General features: G+C 39.8%; 1 protein-coding gene across 1 annotated transcript in view; it reads left to right on the top strand.

Annotated features, from left to right (window-relative positions):
- The window catches only part of igf1rb (insulin-like growth factor 1b receptor), a 59509-nt gene that overhangs the window by 5609 nt on the left and 30939 nt on the right, over positions 1-22961 (top strand). Inside the window, exon 2 of the mRNA XM_042483876.2 lies at positions 4398-4964. Coding sequence (XP_042339810.2) covers positions 4398-4964 — 567 coding nt within the window. The remainder of the gene's footprint in view (positions 1-4397; positions 4965-22961) is intronic.

Genomic DNA, 22961 nt, shown 5'->3' with positions numbered 1-22961 from the left:
AAATGTAGCATTAACTTTAAATGTTAACTCTCATGTTTAATTTGAAGCGGTTCACATCTTGCAGAGTAGCAGTGTATAAATAAACTATATATATCGCTTAGTGCAAACCCCCTAAATCGATAGAGTTAACAAAAAATCAAGTGAAACCTACTTATTCAATATTTAGTTGTCATTCGCAGTCATGGACATCAGCAGACATTTGGTGTCTTACCTGTCAGGTGCAGCCACCATCACTTGTTGCTTCATGTTCTGAGTGCTAAATAAGATTTATTTTCCCGTAATAGTGATTACAATCTAAAAGATGAAAAACGGTGTCATGCTTCCCGTTCTCAGAGCTGCATTCTAGGAATGCTGTGACCTCAGGAATTTTTAATCCCCATTCGATTCAGGAGATGCTGGTTAGACCTGCATCATTATGTTAGTGTAAACTGGGTTTAGGACAGTCGCCGTCTTTTGTGAACTTTGCCACAGCTGAGTTCAGCTTTAACATAAATCTAATGTTTTTCACATTGATGTTGGTCACCCAAAGAGAAATATGTTTGATTTTTTTGTACTAACAGTAAGTACAGTAACAATGATCAGTTTTAACAATATACCTCTAAAAATAGCACAAATTTCCTGTATGTCTCCAAATGGAACAGAACATACAAACTTTATGACAGGTTGCAGGAATAAATGACCTCCCTCATGAACAAGTGGATGTTCACTATAGGAGGGGTACTACTTGCACAGTGGTGAGTTGTAGTTGTTTTATTTCTTACCTGCAGCTTGCATTGGGATAGTGTCAAACTATCATAGTATTCAGACTCACAATATTTTATTGATCCCTTTGGGTAGCCTCTCTTTCTGTGTGTGACTTGCCCTCCGAGCTACTGTTCAGTGGATCCGATTAGAGCATTTCAGAACTAAAACATCCCTATTTGTTAGATATAATGTTATTGTGAACTGAAGTCATTGTTAACAGTTTTGTTCATCAGAGGATGAAACTCTTGTCAGACATCCAGTAACATGAATTTGCTCACAACTTTCAACAGTCTTACTATTTTGGCAACAGTGTATCATTCCTCATTGTTAAAGCTTAAATAAGAACATTGTGTTTTTCAGAATATAAAATGGTGACATGTTTGTTATAGACCTTTTCCAATATTGTGATGTGTCACGTTGAGAGGTTATGGGAAAATTTTCCATAGCCAGCAGAAAGGTCCAGGGTGTTCTTTTGGAAATTAAACATTGTTCCACCCCAGTAGAGGTGTGGTTTCTGAAGAAACAACACATGGTTTGCAGATCTACAGATTTTGGTATAAGCAATATTGTCTTATAATATTATATATGTATCTTACTTATTCACATTTAACAGTTTGTATTGTTAAACTTGTTTTTTACTCTTTAACCTTTTACAGTGATGCATAAAGTATACTTGATCGCCTTATCGTAGTTTGTTAGAAAATTGTTGGGAGATTAAATCTTTAAACAATGCATTTATTATGACAGGTTTATTACAAACTAGATTATAACTTATTTTCCCAGATGATGCAGTGGTGTAACATTTAGAGTGGGAATATGTATATGCTAGCACTCCAGGTTTTGCCTTTTGGGCAATCCCTTGATTAAAAAAAATAACATTGAATTATACCTGCAATGCCGGCACTAATGTTTAAAAATAAAATGTTGTAAAACGTTGATTTATAAAACAACAGTTTGCTGGTTATGCATCGTTATTCCCAAACCTCTCTGCGTCACATTCATACAGTAAAACTTTACAGACCAGCATTAAAGCAGTAGTGTGACAACCTGTTAGCCGGTTGGTGTGAGTTTTCCATGACTCACTGCCCTCCAGCTTTTGAAGTCTAAATCCTCCTCACAGTGATGTGCGATAATGGCCTCCATGTTTCTGTGGGTGCTGCTGGGGCTTCAGGCGAAGTATTGTTTAGAGCACAGCACACAGGTGGGAGTAAAAGTAAGATAGGCAAACACTCCACTGATCATCACCACCATGCCGTACCAAACTTTTCCTAATGCTGGTTCGGATTTAGAGCTGTGTCTGTCTTGTACTCCGCTTTGTAGTTGTTTTCGTTTCAAAATATTTCTTTGTCCAAATAGAGTCTGAGCCAACAGACTGGCACAGTAAAAAAAAAAAAGTGCACCTCATGGAGTTAAAAACAAATGTGAACAAAGCTTTTTTACACTATGCATGAAATTGCATAAATGCATGTTTTTACAGAATGCAACAACTGCTACAGGCTGAGACTTTTCCAGGAGGAGGCACTACACTGCAGTCACAGCAGCTGTTTTTATCCATATTAGCAGTAGAGCTGCAATGATTAGTCAATTAATTGATTAGTTGATTGGATTTTTTTTTTATTGACAACTTTTTTCACAACTGGTTAATCATTTCAGTCATTTTTCAAGGAAAAAAAAAAGAAACATTTACGAACCTTTCCATTTCCCGTGTGAGAATTTGCTGCTTTTCTTTGTCATTTTTGATAGTAAATGAAGATGACTGCAGGTTGGACAAAAGAAGCAATTTGAAGCTGTCACTTGGGGCTGTGGGAAATTGTGATGAGTGTTTTTATCTGTTTTTTTTTTTTTTAACATTTTATAGATTTAATGATTAGTCATGAAAAGAATAATGAAAGTAATTACAGGCATCCCTGGTTAGCAGTATGGCTCTAAGGATGCCAATGCTGATCTGTCTATTCGATCCACTGCTTTAGTCGAGACTGAAATATCTGAACAACTATCAGAGAGATTGTCATTTTACACATTCATGCTCCCCAAAGGATAAATCCTTCTGACTTTTGTGATCCAAAGTGTTGTATTGTTGTTGTATTTGCGTGATTTGTTGTTGTATTTTTTTTGTTCTATGTTGTCTGCCTATAACTTATGTTGCTGCCTGTCTTGGAACAGGTTTTCAATTTCAAGAGGTTTTTCTCTTTAAAAAAAGGTTAAATAAATAAAAAAATAAATTCCCCTAACTTTTCTTCCAGGGCCACCATGAAGCTGACGTGTGATTTCTATTGAAATGTATAGATTGTCATGAAATTTAGTCTAGAGATTGATAGATGAATTGTAATAACTGGTGACTTTTCATCTCTGCATTTAGTGCTAATTTGCGAATGCCAGCATGCTAAAAAGTAGAAATAGACAGTGAATATGTTACACATTATATCCAGGCCCATAGGAAAGCAGCTCAACATTGCTTCCAATTTTTCCCAGTGGCCACTTGGGATATTGGTGCAAAAAAAATCCCCTGCGGCCCTAAAAGCATTTTCCTCATAGACCACCAGTGTAAAAGACACATCTGTAAGACTGTTGATAGGACATGTTGAACAGCAAACAAGTGCAATTATTATTCTCTCAGTTACGAGAGATGATCCTTTGAGGTTCTATGTTTGCAAAACTTTCCTTTAGCTAAAAAAAACAATTAAACAATGTGTGTTGTCTTCACAATGTAAAGTCTGTGAGCCGAGTGAAAATTTGAGTGGGCCCAGCAGGAGAAACACTACTGCGCACGCTCAACTGATGACTTGAATCTCCCACTTTCAGGGGCAGCCCTAGATTATACCTGCTGAAAACCAGCATCCTAGAATTTTCATTGTGATTACTTAAACATGGTGATGTTGACATTTTAGCACCAAACACAACTTTACCTCACAGAACTGCCACCTTGGCTGTAGAGCCTTGTTTCATGAAGAATGATGATAACAGAGCACTTATGAAACTCCTCCATGATTCATTTTTTACTTTTGTTGCACATGTTGTTTTGTCACATACACTGTATTTGACTAACCAAGTGTGACATTTTTAATGGATGATGTATTTTATAGTACATAGTTTCCAGTGCTTTCATGTGTTATTTAAAGCCGACAGTGAAACAAAAAACTGGGGTCATGTTGGGTGAACAGAAGAGCAACAATAGCCTGAAGGCTGAGCAATGTAAACTTTATTGCACTGTTAACCTGAGCTTGAATAGAAACTAACCCAAGTATTTACTTTGTCACACCGTGTTCAGTTGGCATTGAAAATGAGAACTGTAAGGCAAACATGTTCTGTCAACAATAGCACAGCTCAAGTGTACGTCAATATTTAAAAAATGAACAAACATTTCTTTATAAATATCACTATTTCAGAAAAGGAGAACATTGTTTTGTTAAGTTAAATGTGTGTAAATAAAGTATGAAATGTTGAGATGATTTGTAAGAATATGTTGGCTTTAAAAGAACAGACACAACTTGGTATTGTGATGATGAAACTGTTCTGATCCTTGTGGCATCAAATAAAAGGATACAACAAAGAAATAGATAAGGATAGAGAAAATGAGGTGTTAAATATTTCTGTTGCTGCTGAATTTAATGCATCACAGCCCCTCAATCTCTCCTTTTGTTTCCCTGCTGCAGTCTGTGGACCCAGCATCGACATTGGGAATGACATCAGTGAATTCAGGCGTCTAGAGAACTGCACAGTGGTGGAGGGCTACTTGCAGATCCTCCTCATTGGTGACAAAAACAACAACAACATCAACCAGGAAGTCTTCCGCTCCCTCAGCTTCCCCAAGCTGACCATGATCACAGACTACCTGCTGCTGTTCCGGGTTTCCGGCCTGGACAGTCTGAGCACTCTCTTTCCCAACCTGACTGTCATACGAGGACGAAACCTCTTCTACAACTACGCCCTCGTGATCTTTGAGATGACCAGCCTGAAGGACATCGGCCTGTACAACTTGAGGAACATCACCCGTGGCGCCATCCGGATTGAGAAGAACCCTGAGCTCTGCTACCTGGACTCCATCGACTGGTCCCTCATCATGGACGCAGAGTTCAACAACTACATCGCCGGGAACAAGCAGTCCAAGGAGTGCAGCGATGTTTGTCCGGGCATCATGGAGAACAACCCCCAGTGCAGAAAGACCATGTTCAACAACAACTACAACTACCGCTGCTGGAATTCCAATCACTGCCAGAAAGGTAAGCTGACTGTCACACGTGATGGCTCCTCAGGGATTTGAATTGCAAATAGATAGTGCAGACAGTCTCGCCTTTGGCCTGATTTGTGTAGATGTGAATTTGGGAGTGTAATGAACGGCTCTGCGCCTACAGCTGTGGCCTGCTACCTGTCACTTTAACTGCTTTAGCTGTTGTGTTTTGGCTGCGGGGAAGGAGGGAAGCGGTGGGATGTTGTTATGCATGATTGGCTTGTCTGCAGATCTTTGCTGTAAGATATCTCAGGTGTTTATCCAAGTTAAGAAAAAGATGAAGAAAGCTCGAAACAGAGGTATCAGTTGAGAGTGCCATTTTGCCTCAGCCCATGTCGTTGAGGGACTGCTGGCTGTCCAAAATGTTTACTTATATACAAAAAAAACTTGTGTTTTAGGGTGGCTAGTAGTAGCATTTGCCTTTCTCTCAAAAGAGGCAGCAATTTACATATTCAGGTGTCTGTGTTTCTTGTTTGGTGTTATGCATGTTCAGTTCAGATGTTTTCATCTGCCTAAACTAATTGAACTGAGGGAGTAAATGCTCCAGAGTTTAATTAAACTACAGCAGGCATGATGAGTGTGTGAACTCGCCCTTTAATTTCATGTTTACGACTGCAGCCTTTTAGATGACTTGTTTTGCTGGTGCATTTCAGACAATGTGTTTTGGCTGACTGAGTGTGTGTGTGTCTGGCTGAATTGTTTCCCTGGTGACTGGCGCCTTGCTGCAGACTCAGCATGTTGATGTTTTCAGTCTTGTGACATGGAACTTTCGCAGGACTGGCCTTGATTGCACGCATGTACGTACACACATAGGCACAGACATACACTGTCACCATCATCAAACACACTGGCAGACAGAGATGCAGGCACGCACACATGTAAACAGACAAATCACAGAGATGCAAATATGTCTCACTGTCTGACACATGCACACACGCCTGGCCCTGCTTTGTGGGTTGATGGAGTGGCAGAGTGTGGGCAAGCTGGAAAAAAAGAAGCCAGGAGGTGGAATATGTTGGAGGAAGACATGTTGGATGGATGGAGGGGGTGTCAGGTGGAGGAGCAGAAGTGCTGTTTATCATTGTTCTTGTCAGCAAGAAAACACTATAGAGCATCAACAATAAAATCTAGACCTCTCCTATTTGTCTGTGTTTGTACCAACGGGCATTAAACGCATACGACAAAAGGTCCCATGCAATAACACACACTGTCACAGATAATTTAACCAGTCATCATATGGATGGTGACCTGTAGTGAACTCTACAGTTGTGTCTTCATATGGGAGAAGGCCACCTGTCTTCCTTCCTGCCACGTCAACAACTCAACAACAACCAGCAGCTGTGTTGCTCTAAAAGGAATTCTTCGTTTTTAATTAAATCTTGGACATTCCTGTGACCATAATCCCTGTGTCCATTTTATCATAAATCAAATAAGCTGCTATTCTTTCATTGTTAACATTACAAGCAACTTGAACTTGAAGATAAAGTTCATTAGTGTGATATTAATATTGTGTGTGTGTTTGTGTGTGTGTAGGTATCTTCAGGATTTGATCCATCTGTTATGATGAAAATTATGAAATTGGCAGAATACATGGGACTATTTAGTCATATTTTGCAACCGTGGAGCACTACTGCGATTTGTAAATACTTTTAATATATGAAATGGAGAGCTGTTGGTCTGTTTCCAGCTTACAGGGAACTTAATGAGTGGTAGTGGTGATAGTGTGAGCAGGTGAAGTGTGTGATTGTGTCTGCATAGCTCCCATCAGGACTATTTAGTCACGTTTTGTGACCACGGAGCACCAGTTTGACTTGCAAATATTAGTAATAAGTGAACTGGAGAGCTGTTTGTTTGTTTTCTGCTCACAGTGAATGAATCCTCATGGTTAAAGGCGCTGCGGTATCTGTTTAACTTTATGCTAACGCTAACAACCAACTGCTGACTGGGAGCTTCAAGTACATATATTCAGTTTTCCCCTGCTATTGTACAGGCCTGGCAGGCAGCTAGACCCATGGACCTCTCCCAGGCCAAAAAATATATTTTTTTATGAATGCCTAAAATTACACCAACTATCCATTCCAGTCCCTGAACGAGGCAAGTGTCTGTGGTTTGTTCACATCTCAGTAATAACAGCAGGACAGTTGATTGAAACAGACGGTTAAACAGGTGAAGTACAGATAATGGTATCCCTGCCCGGCCAGGCCAAAGCAGTCAACCACGGGGAAACACTGTATATACCAGTATGTGGTAAAGAGGTCAAGTGTAGCAGCGCTGTACCGAGACGGTACAGGGCCATCTTTCTGTCTCTGTTGAGACTAGACTTAAACTTGTTGTTTTTCAGATTGTGGGGGCTGTGAAGGACATGAAATAGATTGGAATTTTTTTTAATAACCGACAACTAATACTTAATGCCCCAGCTAGTAGTACTTCTATTACCAGCGCTACAGATGCTGTTACTACTGCCTTAACTACTAAGCCATTAGCTGTTTCTACTAACTACTATTACTACTACTTCCAATAAGAGTGCAACAGTTACTATTGATACTGCTTGGTGTACCACTACTTAAACCACTGTGAACACTACAACAAGTAGTAGTGTTTATGAGCCACATTCTTCTAGTCCGGCGTTCAAGGGCTCAAACAGACACATGTTGACACACCTCTGCTCCACCATGCTCTTGAATAACTGGTGCTAGCAGAGTTAAAGTAGTGTGGAAAAAAACCCATGTTCTCTTAAGAAATAACAATTTTAGGACAGAGTACACGGAAATGGGAGGGCAAACTCAGAACTCTCAGGACAATGAATGTGGGCTCTACCCTGCAATCCTAAGATATAGGGGTCCAGATAATTTTACCACACATCCCCCCAAAGCCTGGTGGTTACATTTTTTCCCCAGTCATATATCAGAACCCAACAAACTGGTCAGATGAAACACTAGCCACTTTACTTACGCTTTGTGTATATAGGGTACAATCGCAGAATGGGGAGACAGAGTTGTCTCCTCTTTAAGCCAGCAGGGGAGGCAGTAACGTTGCAGAAATGGTGTCTGTATGAACAGGACAGCTTGCAGGATGGGACATTACATTTTGATGTAATGACATGTGTGCAACCCACCCAAGAGGTCTAAAAAGCAGCTAGTTACAATTAGCGGTTAAGTTAAAGAGGAAGAACAGCAGCCGTAAATGTCCGCAAATTGGGAAAACAAGAAGATCCGGAGGCTCCTTACCCTTCGAGCAGATAACAAGATTAACTGCCATATTTGGTAAACGATTGTTACTGTCATTATTATTGTTTAGAAAGTGCTGCCGAAGCGTATTATATATGTCACACAAGAGGTTGACACAGTTTTGATAAATGCCACGCCTCTTCTGATCCTGCGATGCCAGCATGCTGTTTAAAATCCCACACTGCAGTGGCATGATGGTGCCATTGTGTAGTTCTGTGGCAAATTTCAAAGACTTCAAGAAGTATGGCCTTAGTAATGGCCCAATAGCGCAATCTCTGTGTAAAAATGGCTCTTTTTAGGCATGTCTGTATGTCGGCATCTTCCTATCCAAGAGGTTTGCATGTTTTGTTAAGTCAGTTAAAGTAGACTAAATATAGAAGAAATGGAGAATGACCCCGTGAAGATGCATAAGCAGTCAGCCGGGCTCCTGGGGGGGTGTGTCAGCCAGGGCAAATGGGCCATCATTTGCTGCTGCCGCTGCCTTAAAACAGCATTGATCTCAAACAACATGAGCACTACTGCTCTCACTGCAGAGACTGCATTGTTGTGCTATTTATTAGGCAGTTTATAGGAGAAGTCTGGTGGTAGTAAAACCAGGCTTCATTAAAAAGAGGAAGGCCGATAGCAGGAGTAGTTGAGTTGGCTGACCAAACAGTGCTCATTCCATTAAGCTGTTGTCTGGCGGCTCCAGTGCCTGCACATCAGCAGCTGTTTATAGGTATGCTACACAATCGCGTATGTTTATATGAAGCAATATGAAAAGTAAAGCCTGATGCTGTTAGAATCATGTCTTGTTTACTTAATTTTGTACCAGTATCAGCAAACACTTGGACAATAGAGGATCAAATTATTATGGTTTTCATTTGTCTCATCTGATAACGCCCTGTATCAAGCTTCAGTAATCTTATCTGGGATTTATTGTTTAAATGTGTGTCTTGCTCACAGGCCGTCTGCTGTGCTGGTGTGAGAGTCAGCTTTGTATTCAGAGGCATTTTATTTCCAGACACGGTCATTCATCAGATCAATAAATGACAGAAGGGAAAAGTGCAGGCCCTGTTTTCATTGAGTTAATAACATAAAGGACATTCTTTCAGGCGGTACTCATTCATAAAACCGTTACAAGGCAAAGAGGGTTCAAAGCCTGTTTCCCTCTCTGGGAAAGTGGAGTGTTTTTTAGTCATGACGGTGGGGGCTGCATTCTCCCATGTTTACTTCCCTCATTTGTTTTTTTGGAATCTGGTGTGGGTGTTTTGTCTCGTTCATAACTCATAGGCTTCTTCTAAAGAAGAGCCATGTCCGTGCATGCTGGGAAACAAACACACACTCTCTCTCAAACACACAAACCCGCACACACGCTCTCTCATTGAACAGCATGGGGGATGTTTTTCCGGTGCTTTGTATGGTCTGAGGAGATGAAAGCACATCATTAAAGTACAAAGTAGGTCTTCAGGGATTTACTGGAAAGAATTTTTGTCTTTTGTTAACCCCTGGTTGAAGGGATTACACATTAAACTAGAAGGATTGTCTTCAGGGTTGTTGCTAGATTAATTTATCCCACTTGACATGTCAGTGTGTGCTCATTTGTGTTTATATGTAGAGTATGTAGCTGTCATTTTACAATGGCAATGCTTGTCAGCATTTAGATCAAGCATGGAAACAAATTTCTAAACTCAATGTGTGTACATGTAGGATTTAAAAGTTTCCAACTTATGCAACCTTTGATACTGGCAGACAGCAGTGCGCATGCAGCACAGTCCCCTCACCACCCACCATAACAACTTTCTCTGCCTATAATGTAACTTAAAACTAGGCTTCTTTGGGTAAGCAAGTAAGGACTGGCCTTTTTTGCCTGTTTAGTTCTGCAACATGGTTTTGTTTTGGAAAATATAAAACTTTTGGCAGGGACCAGTATATCATATATTTTGCTCACAAAACAACATGTCCTTACAGCTTGACTTTGATGTAAAAACAGTCATCTATGCTGACTCAAAGTTCTTGATCGCAGTAAATGGTACAAGGCATGCATGGGCAGTTTCAAGATATCAAAGGATTTCAGCGTATTAAGAAACACTGAAAGGTATCAATACTGATAAAAAAAATGCCTCCGCCCTTGAAAATACTCAACATTGTTTCTTTTGGAAATATCCTGTCTTTTTGAATGACAGCCTGACCACCAAAGCAGCTGGGTCAATATATTGGGCGGTTTTAGCTAATAGCAGATATATCTGTATGGTGCACAGTTGGCTGATCAGTAACAAGAAATTGCAGCGCAGATGTACCACCGATAAGTTTGAGCTAGTTTGAGAAACAGTATCACTGATACAAATTTATTTTTTAACAGTAAAATATCCCCCTGAGTGCATATTTTCAAGTTCTGTGTTTATGCAAGGGGCCAGCAACCCTTTTAATATCAAGTGCCATTTTTAAATATTCTTGTTAATCGTTCCTCCCTTACAGTCAAATCACAGTATTGTTTTGACCACCAAACAAGGAATATCTTTTACATCCACACGCTCATAAAGTGCAATGTTTAAGTTGCAGCAGACTTTCAGTTTGTGTGTGTGTGTGTGTGTGTGTGTGTGTGTGTGTGTGTGTGTGTGTGTGTGTGTGTGTGTGTGTTGGAGTGGGTGTGTGTCTGCCCCCTTGTATCAGTCTGTGTCCCCTCTCAAAGTTTGGATGTTGCATGAACGCAGCGTTGGTGGAACTCTTCGCAGGGTCGCAGGGTGGATATTTGATCTGTCGATCCGGTCAGATCTGTTTAGATCAGATCGATGGATGTGAAAACAAACTTTAAGACCTAGTGCAAGGAATGGTCAAGTTTCACTTTCACTGCACCTTGCACTCTGCTGCTCTGTCTGTGCCCAGAGTACATGTACAATGAATAACCCACTGGTAGGCTATAAATATTCCAACAGTGCTCCCAATGAAAGCTCCAGCTCCAAAAATAGAAAATCAATATGGTGCCACAGATATTATTGTGGCGAGCTGTGTGGGAAACCCTGCACTTAAAAAAACCCTCTCTTTCATAGCATACTTATTTCTACTGTGCCATTACCTTTCATGCATGTCCAAGGTTACTGACACCTGGTTTATTCCATGATGCTTAAAAATAACATTGGCCTATTGCTGCCAGATTTTATTTGTTGTTGTTGTTTTTTTTACTATGAAACATCAATCGAGCAATCTGCCTTTAAAATACAGAATCAGTTAGGGCTTCATGGTGTTTAAGGCGCATCTCATTTACCTATAACATACCTGGTTACATTCCAGCTGCAGACTTTGTTGCATGTTATATGCATCTTCCTTAGGTGTGTATTGCTAAGTCTGGAATAACGCCTTCCCACAACATCAACATATCAGATGCTCTGTTGATGTTTTTTGCAGAAACAAGTAGTGTTGAGATATTTGAATTAAAATGCTTAATACATTGCTCTGGCATCAGTGAGTGAGTGAGTGAGTGAGTGAGTGAGTGAGTGAGTGAGTGAGTGAGTGAGTGAGAGAGAGAGCTAAAGAGAGTCACTCACCACATAGAGTGAGTGAGCTGTGGACTCAGCCCCCCACCCCCACCCTCCTGTTTTCTGGTTGGTTTTGGATGTGGTAGATCCCGTGTTTATTTACCCAGTGCTTCTCTAGTGCTAAATGTGAGGCCATTTTTAAACTTATAGTTTTCTTAATGTGATCTAGCCACTATTGAGTTTGTACCTCACTAATGTTAAGGGGTTTTCAGTAGTGAACCATAAACGTTTTTGCCCTCTCCCAGCGTGTTTGAAATAAGGCAGCTGTGATTAAAATGGATTGTGTTGAGGTATTTTTTTGGCTATAAAGTGCTGGATTGTGTTTAGAGTTTGGGACTGAGACATAGTTTCATTGGCAAACTTCTTACAATGTATCCAGAAACAGACATCACTTCATTGATCCTCCTTTTTAACTACACTTCCTCAATGCACTTTGTGAATGCAACCAGGTACTGAAATGCAGTATAATGGGCCCCTAGGCTAAATTATTAAAACTGTAGAATTTATAAGTTTCAGTGTTACCAGTTCTTTATTTTGGAATTTTTAATGGTTTTGTGTAATAAATTATCACACTGCAGCCTCTCCTCTGCTTTGTGTTTGTGCTGAGCTCCACACACACACACACACACACACACACACAAACACACAGAGCAAAGTCAATGAACAGCAAAGCAGGGAGTCAATGGTGGAGACAGTAAGGTGAACCAGATGACATGAAGATAACTCAAAGATGACTCAAATTGATGATAAAGTCACAATAAAATCCTTGTAAGTAAAAAGTCAATACTTTATCAATATGCCTGTTCACAAGCATTAACGCATAGAAAGTGATATTTTAGTTTGGGTAACAGAAAACTGTAACAAAGAAGCTAAAACAAAAGCTGTCTCTATGTAGACTAACTGTTTGTCTTCGTTAGTCATTCATTTTAAAATTAGGCAAATTGTTGTTAACTTGGTTACTGGCTAAGACAAACCAGCACTTCCCCCCTCTATAAGTGGTACTTACAAGCAGTGAGTCATATTAGTAGCAAAGGGAGGACAAATGACAGGACTGACATGGACAAGTGTCATTCATTCTTTTTAAACATCACAGTATTTTGATCTCACGAATATTATTTATTTCGCTAACATTTCAAGTTTGTTTCCAGTGAGATATTATTGAGTTCATGTAGTGACATTGCCGTTGCAAACATTTATGTTGCTGTTTTAGAAACAACATTTAGTTATATTTGAAATATTCAATTTTACTAGAAGTAGTAATGATAAAATCCTAACGATGCCCATCCCTATTGACTCCATAACAGCGAGACAGAATCTGTAACTGACCGTATTCCAACAGCACTCAAAATTAACTAATTGTTCCAGCACAAACTGTGCAGGGCGTAGCTCCAAAGAATCAATATGTTGTGGCAATGTTGATATTGTGGTGGGCTGCCACAAACAAACTCTGATTGCTTTGAATGACTGGTTAAGAATTACAACTGCTCCTTATTACCCAGCACTGTGGAACCACAACAGTTTGCCTACCGACCCAACCAATCAGTGGGAGGGAATGGATCTCACCTGAACATTCAAGGGAGCTAAGTGAGATTGCTGTTCCCCTGAGGCTTGTCACAAAGCTCAAGGAGCTTGGGATCAAACACCTCATTGTGCATGTAGATCCTTGACTTCCTGACAGGCAGACTCCAGGTGTTGAGAGTGGGCAGACACACCTCCCCACCCTCATCTGTAACACTGGAGCACCCCAGGGCTGCGTTTTGAGCCCCTGTTATACTCCCTGTACACACAAGACTGTGTAGCCACTTCAGACTTCAACTCCATCATTCATCAAGTTTGCTTATGACACATTTGTGGTGGTCCTGATCACAGGCAAAAATGAAAAGGCTGATCTAAAGGAAGTAGAGGACCTGATGTCTAAAGTCTAGCAAGACTAAAGAGCTGATAGCGGACTTTGGGAAGAAACAGGGTACAACGCCCCCCATAATATCAAGTGGAGTAGGTGAACAGCTTTTCAAACCTTGATTTCCACCTAGAGCCTGGCAAGGATGCTGCATACTGTAGTAAGAAAGGCAATGTAGAGACAGTTTCACCTCAGATGCCTGAGGAAATTCCAGTTTTCCTCTCAAAAACTGAAAGAGTGAAGAAGGGAAAGGAGAGAGTGAAGAAAGAATTATGATAAATGATGAAAGTATGATATTGTGATGTACAAAGGCAGTGAGTGTTAATGGATAGTTAGCAGGTTGGTGCTGAAGCTTTGTTGTTCCCCGTTGTTGAAGCCAATTAGACTTTGTTTAATGTAGATGGTAAAAGTGTTTTAGTGAGTTCAGATATTGTTTTTCTGTATTTATGTTTCAAAGTGTAGTAGGGGAATGAAACCTGCCAAAATTTATGAGGTTAAAAGGAGCAGCCAGTTATTATGCAATATAACAAAGACATGATGAATTGAAAGTAAAAGAATTGTTAAAATTTTGGTGCATTTTCCCCTTTCGAGCCTTAAATATTTTTATTCCATTTTGATATTAATCTAATTTGTCTTCTCGCTACGAATTAAACATTTTTCTAAGTTCAAAATAAACATACATGGTCCATGCACGACATGGCTGTGTCCAGTCCTATTTTTGATCATTCAACAACAATATACTGTATATAGGTCGTTATATTGACTATAGCAAGACTACTCGTAGTTTGTCTATCCATCTCTTTGGTTTGAATCCAGGCTTTGAAAGGGTTAAATCTTCTGATGTGTATGTTATATTTGGTTAAATGATGTGAAAGAATTCAGACCCACTCTGCTTGTAAGCAAAAAGTAAAATATCATAATTACACTAGATAAAACCTGTGAAGATATTTAGATATAGTTTTGTTGTCCTTTTGGAATTATATTAACTGTTTTATTGTCTTTTCAGTTAATGGTTGTCAAAAGTAAAATCACAACATATGTTGATCCACAACAAGCCATGCAACCCGTACCCTGACCCAGAACCCGGAGGCTGTCAGTGCTGGTAATTATAGGGAATACTTTGTAAACCAGGCACATCCATGACTACTTTTAGTGAACAGTCACACCCATCCCTGGAATTCCTGGAAGAGAACATTACTGGTTTGGCTGTGTTGAAGTGCCTACTGTAATTATGTGGCCTTTAATTGTGCTCTGTTAACACCGTCAGATTTGGATGAGCTGTGACCAGGGACTAAGATGAGTCTCTTGTTTGTGGATTTGAGGCTGGTTGGAATAGTTTGTTTTGTTATAAAGGCTCATTTTCCATTGCTTCACTCCGCCCCGATCATAGTAGAATTACAATAAAAGAGAGGAAAAAAGGGCTAAGGTCCTGTGACTATATTTTTGTGTGATGCTTACATGTAATTGTCTAACCAATTGTCTGTACTTTTAAGGATGTAGCAAGAACAAAAATACACTGTTGATACATGTATTATGCTGCAATTTTCCACTTTTTACAGTTGATATCATTTTTATTATCAAATTCTGCAATTCTGCGTTTGTTTTATGCATTGTAGAATCAAAGTGCCCAAATTTATTGCATTTTATACATTCATGACACTGTTTTTTTTGCCTAGAATAGAACAGTGTTCTAGAGGGTGTACATAGTTTTAGGTCCAATTGGTGCCTTCATTACTGCCAGTATTCAGACAGTTTTTTGTAGTACATTACATGGATATTAAGTACCTGCTGACCATGCTCCATCATCTAGCAAGTTATCAGTTATAATACCAACCTAAAAAAGCAATTTCTTGTAGTTTCAGTCTGTTGCACCTTGGGTCGCCCCATCCATCACAATGTGCTGTAGTTGGCTTTGCCAGAAGTTCAGATACATCACCTTCTTCATACAAGGCAATGTATCAGAACAGGGTAGCTTTGAGAATCTCTGCCTATCAAAGTAAGTAATGTTAATGGGAAAAACATCTAGGTGGCTGATCAGTCGGAATTAAATTCTAGTCATGATAAGTTGCCCAACGTGTGTTAAGGTCATTAGTACAGCCAACCAGGCCAAGCTGCGCTTAAGGTGTAAGCCGGGAATCTTAAACTCCACCTCCTTCAATCTTAACATCAAAATTCCAGAGATATTTCCTCTTTCCGTGCCAAATAAAAACACAAATACAAAGACTCAGGAATGTAGACAGCTCCTTCTTATTCGGCCTCAGTGTGTGTGTGTGTGTGTGTGTGTGTGTGTGTGTGTGTGTGTGTGTGTGTGTGTGTGTGTGTGTGTGTGTGTGTGTGGTGTGCGTGCGTGCGTGCGTGTGTGTAAGTTGGTGGTTGGATCATCAACATTTTACATTTCGTAGATTTTGAATCTCTCCAAACAGCTTTATGTACCCACAAATTAAATTAACAGAGCAGTTAATGAGTTGAAATCAAAGAACAACATAATATGATAAAGAGGGACCCAATCCAAGTGAAAATGCACCAGCGACAGTCAGGTTGAGGATTGACTTCATGGTGTTTGTTGATGTGGAAACCCTGAATTCAAGGCCATGTCCTTTTCACCTGAAACAATTTGATATTCCATTAGAATAATATTGCCCCTTTTATTCTGAAATTCAGTTATTTGTATCATTACATTATCAATACAGGTTTCAACCCATATGTTGTTCTAGAAATGGTTCTGGTTTGGAGAATTATCATCCAACCATAGTTAGTTCTTAGCCCTACAAAAGAGCTGCAGGTCTTGCTTTTAATATAGAATATGTTAAAACAATTTGTGATTACAAACAGCATTAACTGTATTCACTGAAGACAGTAGCAGTGATCTAAGAGCTATTATCAGTGTTTAAAATTGTCTCCTTATTTACTGGATTTAGCTCAGAAATCTTCTTTTCCCTTCAATGCTGCATATCTCAAAACTGAGCCCTACATATGTTGCTGGCATGTTACATTGCAACAACTTATTTATGTCTTTTACTTTGTTTGCAGTTTGGATCATGTGTTTGCATTAGCTAATACAAACTGCTTTTTTTCCATCAAGATGCTTTCAATTATATTTATGCTATTGTGTAACACACATTCAAAAACACACATGCAGAGACACCCACATCAAGAATTGTCTCTATGTCATCGGGTAAAATTTTTTAACAGTCTTGTTTGACCTAGACATAACTCTCAGAAGTACTCTCATTATGGCCATTGTTATTTCTGCAACTCCCCGTCCCTCTGGAACTGAAGCCATATGTGATATTTGTCCTAATCTGAACTCATCTTGGAGTTGTAGGTGTTAGAAAACAGCTGATGTGATAGCTCCTTGTAAAGCCCATCCACCCTGTTATTGTCTGACCTCTGCGGAGACTCTGGGGACCAAAGTATTTGATTTGTCTTGCCTTTTCCAGGTCAGTCGGCAGGGGATGCCAGGAATTCCCTTTGTCTGTAGTTATCCTGTAGTGTCAGCTGATCTGACAGATGTTTGTTCCTAACAAGTTCCACAAGGCTAACTGTTGGCTCTGTTTAGACTAACCTAATCAGAGTATTTTTCTGATGTTGTTTCATAGGCTTTGACTATAACGTAGTTGCAAGGTATGTGAGACCTTTTTACAGCAGGCTGTCGTGTTTAGTGGTTGGTAAACCTTGTTTTTCCCCATGTGTAGTGGATTCGGGGGCTCTATAGAATAAATAGAGAAATGAAGATAATAAAGTTGTAAATGCTGCTGGTTGTTATCATTATTTTTAAGCCTTGTGTGGTCACCAAACAGGAATAGTGTTTTGCACTGTATGGAATATTTTGTTACTTGATCTTCAGTCTTTTGTGTGAGACAAGTTACCACACATGTCAAGCTGTCTCTCTTACTATCTCAACTGCCAAGATATTTTCTCTCTGGGTAGAATTACGAATGGATTAATAAATAAAAGGTCATGTTTGCAGGTGTGATTGTGTTCTTTTTTTTCTCTGCACTAGCGACTCATACTTGTTGGGGCCTGCATGGAGGGGGCGGGGATCTGGATAGGATACCTTTAACTGATTAAATGGGGTGGAGATACTAAGATAACAAATTGCTGTGTACTGACTACAATGACTGTCGTAAAAGTGTATCGAATACTCTAAACTATGGAGAAAAAATGGGGGAAAGTATAAAAAAAATATTACAGTAGAGAAAATTATTGCATGGTTCCATTCACATTTGAACTCAGGGTTTCCCACACATCCATTTTTTTGTGGCAGGCTGCCACAACTACATCATCCACCACCATAACTAGATTTTTGGAGCTGGACTGTCAATTAGGAGCGCTCTGGAAATATATACACCATTGGGTTATTTATAGAGCACTTGGGGCAGAGGCGAGCAGCACATCATTGAAAGTGAAACTTAAATGTTCATTCTGTTTGGTCTAAAACTTTGCTTTCTCTTACAAACATCTGCAATCAGCTCCTCTCATCCATTGATGTGATCTGATCAGCTGTGAACAGCTGATAGATCTATGATCAATTATCCACGCTACAAGTGCCCCACCCGACACACCGTCCTGCATACACTGGCGTTCTATGGGAAACACTGGAACTGATACCAGATGCTGTTCCAGGACCTGTAATTCGGTACTGGTGCTCAACTGTGCCTTTTTTGGGCACTCTACTTTCTCTGCGATAACAAAAATGTAATTTGTAAACAAGCTGCAGAAGCGACATAGTAGACTAAGACGCGATGCTGCTCCTCTGCTCTTCCTGATCACACATAGACGTAAACCTCTTTCTCTGTCTGTCAGCTTGTGTGTGTACATGTGTATATGTGTCTGCTTGTTTAGAAGTGATATGAGGCTATTACTAAAATGATATTTAACTGTTACAGCAAACTGGCGCTGCAGCAATAGTTTTGACTTGCTGGGAAGCTGACTGAGCTCTGCAGCTGGCTTCTTGGCTTGCAGTGGTTCCTAGTGCTCCTTTGCTTGCTTGCTAATAGACTCTCAAAAAACGGTGTTCATGGGTTACGGTGGACTTGATATTCACATATATCTGTATGCTTCCATGCTCGCAATAGCTGTGACCAAAGGTGTTACGTATGCGGGATGCCCATCTGTTCCTCTGTATGTCCATCTATCCCATTCTCATGAATGTGATATCTCAGTAATGCCTTAAGGGAATTTCTTCACATTTAGCACAAATGTTTACTCTGGCTCGAGAATGAACTTGTTAGATTTTGGTGGGCATAGGTCAAAGGTCAAGGACAACGTGACCTAGTCTGCCTCATTCTTGTGAACGTGATATCTCAAATACATCGTGAAGGAATTTCTTCAAATTTGGCTCAAGTGTTTACTTGGATTCAAGAATGAACTGATTAGATTTGGTTGGTCAAAGGTCACTGTGACCTCCCAAAAAAAGTTTTAGGCCATATGTAACTCAAGAATTCACACACAAATCATTACAAACTTTAGCACAAATTATGAAGTGATGACATATATTCAAAAGGTAAAGGTCAGAAACCCCTTTTCTGGCTATTATTCAATGTCATAACTGAGGAACAGAAGGGGACATATTTGGTCAGGTACTGAATTAGTGACACTAATCTTGGATTACCACCTTGAAGCTGTGCTAATTGTATAAATTGTCTGAGCTGCCGGTTTGTCGATGTGTGTGAAGCATCCACGTTTTCATAGACGTGGGTATAAACTGCAAGCGCAACATGACCAGCTACAGAAGAATACATCCACAAAGCAGCAATTCTGGTTTATTCAAATTAGCTCCTATTTTATCAAATTAGTTGAACTTTTCTACAATTTGTCCATCCAAGCAACTGCAGGAATACTCCTTGGGATACTGTTTTTTTGGCTGACGATCACTACTCTAGATCATCACACTCTGCAGGTATTGACCCGTATTTATGCTGTCACATGACTCAGTTTCAGGAACTGCAGCCTTCACAACCCAGGTGTGAATCCCCGCTCATCAAGAGAATGAGCCAGAAAGAGAAGCATGTCCAGCTTTTCATCACTTACAGGAAAGATGTTCTGAGAGCGCTTCACCTCTCTTAGTGTTTTTCCCTTTGAACAGACTGTAATTATCAACAGGAAGCTTCAGACCACACATCTCCTGAGGGACGTTTTCTCACGCTGGGAGGAGTGAAGGGAGAGGAGGAAATCCAGCATTACTTTAGGTATTTTTGTCAGCAACACCGTGCAAACCACAGCTTTTTACCTGAGCTGTACATCTGGTGCTTAACAGTAATAGTGCCTGCAGTTACTCAAGTTTCTGCCTTTGTGTTAAAATCAACTAAATATCTGATTCCGTTTAGAAGTGGAGTAAAGCCTTTTGGAAAGGAAACCCCTTTTTACATGATTAATTTATTAATTAAATTGGTACAGGACCAAGTGTGGCTGTCTCTATGAGTCATCTAATTGGGCTCCCAAAAAAAGTACTTTGCACCAGCCAATGAAAACTATACCTCCTCTGTCCTGTTTCCAATCATTGTTTCCATCCAATGGTCAGCCATAAAGAGCAGTGAATGGACTGAATCAATGGAGATCTTTGTTCAGACGTGAATCAGCCTGCAGACAACACACACATTACTGACTGACTGTTTTCCTGAATGACTGTTTCACTGACTGAACCTACACAGTGACAGACAGACTCCCCGGCTGCAACAGAACCTGCTTTGTGTCTTTGTATGTGACTGGAAGCACAGCAATATAATTGTGTTTTCTGTCCATCATCAACTTCTTGATCAGTCTGAGGAGACTGATCAGGTGTTGTGTATTTCCCAATTCAGTCTGAGTAGTGGAACATACTGAGAGAGTATGGAGTGTTTGGATTTTGGGTTGGGGGAGGTGGCAGGTAGCAGATCTGGCAGGATTTTGCATCTCCATTACAGCAGGGCTGCCCGCTTCAAGGTGTGTCTTTACTGATGACAGCTTGTCTTTAGTGGATGATGTTAAAAAACAGCACTCTGATCCATGGCTAAAGTCTTCCTTTATTTTGCTGCGAGTGTTTTTCCATCACACAGCAGGCAGGTAAAAGAAGCTAACCTGTTGGAGGTGAGTCTGTTATCAGCAGCTCTTCATCTAACATCTCAAACATCTTACAGAGGTTGTTTCTGCTTGCACTCTTCCTTCCTGCCATATCAGTGCACTTGTTTTAATTGAAGAATAGCTCAAAAAAGTCTCCATTTTTTAATGTAAAAGCTTAAAGCAGCAAAGTAAGGAAACATTTTCATCAGTAGTAACTTCACATGACTCATACACAGCTGAAAGCAAAATGTACAAAAGTAAAGCTGTACACACAGACTTTTAAAAGTGTCTTTATTTCTGGTCTAATGCACCAACATAAGCGAAGTGTTGCAAGACCAACTAAAGGGGGAAAAGGTGGGTTGTTAGAGGCTGGCTGCGGTCAGGAGGCGGTGCGGCATGCATTTGGACCTACTCCGGAGATGGACTATCTCAGGCGCAGCTCAGCATGGCTCAGCATGTTTAAACTGACAATGGAAATGCAAATTGGCGTTTGGTTTCACTCGGCGCAGCAAAATGTGCCAATGGAAAAACCCTTCAAGCTTGCATCTGTTGTTTTGATTTTAGGTACAGAAAATGAAAACTACATAATGTCCCTCCCCATTAATCCTGAGGGATTTTAAGAGAAATTACAGCTAAGTGGACCCAAACCAGTTGGCTTGAGAGTCATTTAAATTCAGGCTGAGAATCAAAGCTGTAGTGCACATACAGTGAATGAGGCTGAATGTTGATGAATGAAATGGTACCGATCAATATTCCTTTGTCCACTAGTCAGTAGTAACACTGCAATGTGGGGAGGGGTTTTTTTTGTTTTTTTTTTTGGTAATGATGAGAAGTTAGTTTATTCATTTTCAACTCTGTTTGGACCAGAACTCAGGATTTTCCTTTTAATATTACCTAGACAGTGAAAAGGTAGAATCAACAGGAACAACTCCAGGATATCTGACTGCTGCACATTATTTCTGTCTGGCTGTTGGATCTAGGGGCCGTCTGGTTTTGGTGGTCACTTTCTGTTTGATTCATCCCGCCCAGTCCCGGCAATGATACTACAGCCTGACATATCACAGTCCATTAGAATGATTCAATTTCTATGTATGGAAGTTTGTATGTAGAGATTTCTGAATCAACAAATTATACTGAAATGACCTTTAAACATCACTGAAACGTCAGAATAAATACTTTAATTAGAGTTCAGATATTTTTGATATTGATATTAGGGGAAAAGAGGATGTTAAATATAATTTTGAAAATACATAATACAGATCGCTCATTGATTGATGAATATGTATGCATCATCTTTTCATTTCAGACATAATGGCACTACCCTGTCATATTGGGATGGGTAATTACAAAACCAAATCATACAGGAAGTTGAGGAAGCCCCAGGGGCCTGTTCCTGGCAGTCTTTGTCGCTGTGGCAACACAATTAATGGAAAAACGCCCCATCACAATCCCAATATTGACTAAAGCCATTTCCATCTAACATCCTGATCAAATCAAGTTATTTATAAAGTACAAAGCCACAAGTTTGAACCTGAAGATTTTTGATCCTGTAAAACCGCAACAATAGAACAGAAACTATTCTTTTTCTATATTTATTTATTTTTCATAAGAGCAAATCCTCAGCATCTACCTCCTCTCTAATCTTAAACACAAACTTGTGAGGTCATTAACTTCAAATCCTAATATTTAAAAGAAAGTGTGCATACAGTTTGCATTATTTCTGTTAAAATCATGGATTGTGTTAATCAGATCAATGACTTATAAGTTCTATTTGCCAAGTGGTATAGTACAGGTCTTGGATGGGTTGTCACTTTAATAAAGATTGGTTAAATGCAGGTCAGTTGACACACTGGATGTATTTAGTGATCTTGGACATGGTAAAGACTAGGGCTACACAATATATCATTTTTTGAATTGTCATTGCAGTGCAGTGTCAACTTGTGCAATAAACTCACATTAAATATCTGTCTATTTATTGCAAGTAATATTGTTATTGGAGTATTCAACAGTATTGCATATCACACATCATGTGTTTTCCTCATAATGTACAGCCCTAGCAAAGACTGATGTTGTTACTGGTTCTGCTCTCTCTCTCTCTCTCTCTCTCTCTCTCTCTCTCTCTCTCTCTCTCTCTCTCTCTCTCTCTCTCTCTCTCTCTGTCTGTCTGTCTCTCTTTCTCTTTTTTGCGTAACTTATCTTGACCATCCCACACACTGTTGACAGCGCGTTTCAGGTGTGCAGTTAAGAGATAATAACAGCTAGTCCAATATCACAGATCACATTAAAAACTTGCCAGATGTCATTTG

The sequence above is a fragment of the Plectropomus leopardus genome, chromosome 1 (assembly GCF_026936395.1).
Source record: "Plectropomus leopardus strain MGB_pleo_1.0 chromosome 1, ASM2693639v1, whole genome shotgun sequence".
In the NCBI taxonomy this organism is placed as follows: domain Eukaryota; kingdom Metazoa; phylum Chordata; class Actinopteri; order Perciformes; family Serranidae; genus Plectropomus; species Plectropomus leopardus.
Note: the sequence above shows the minus strand (reverse complement) of the source record. Positions and strands in the feature narration are given on the sequence as shown.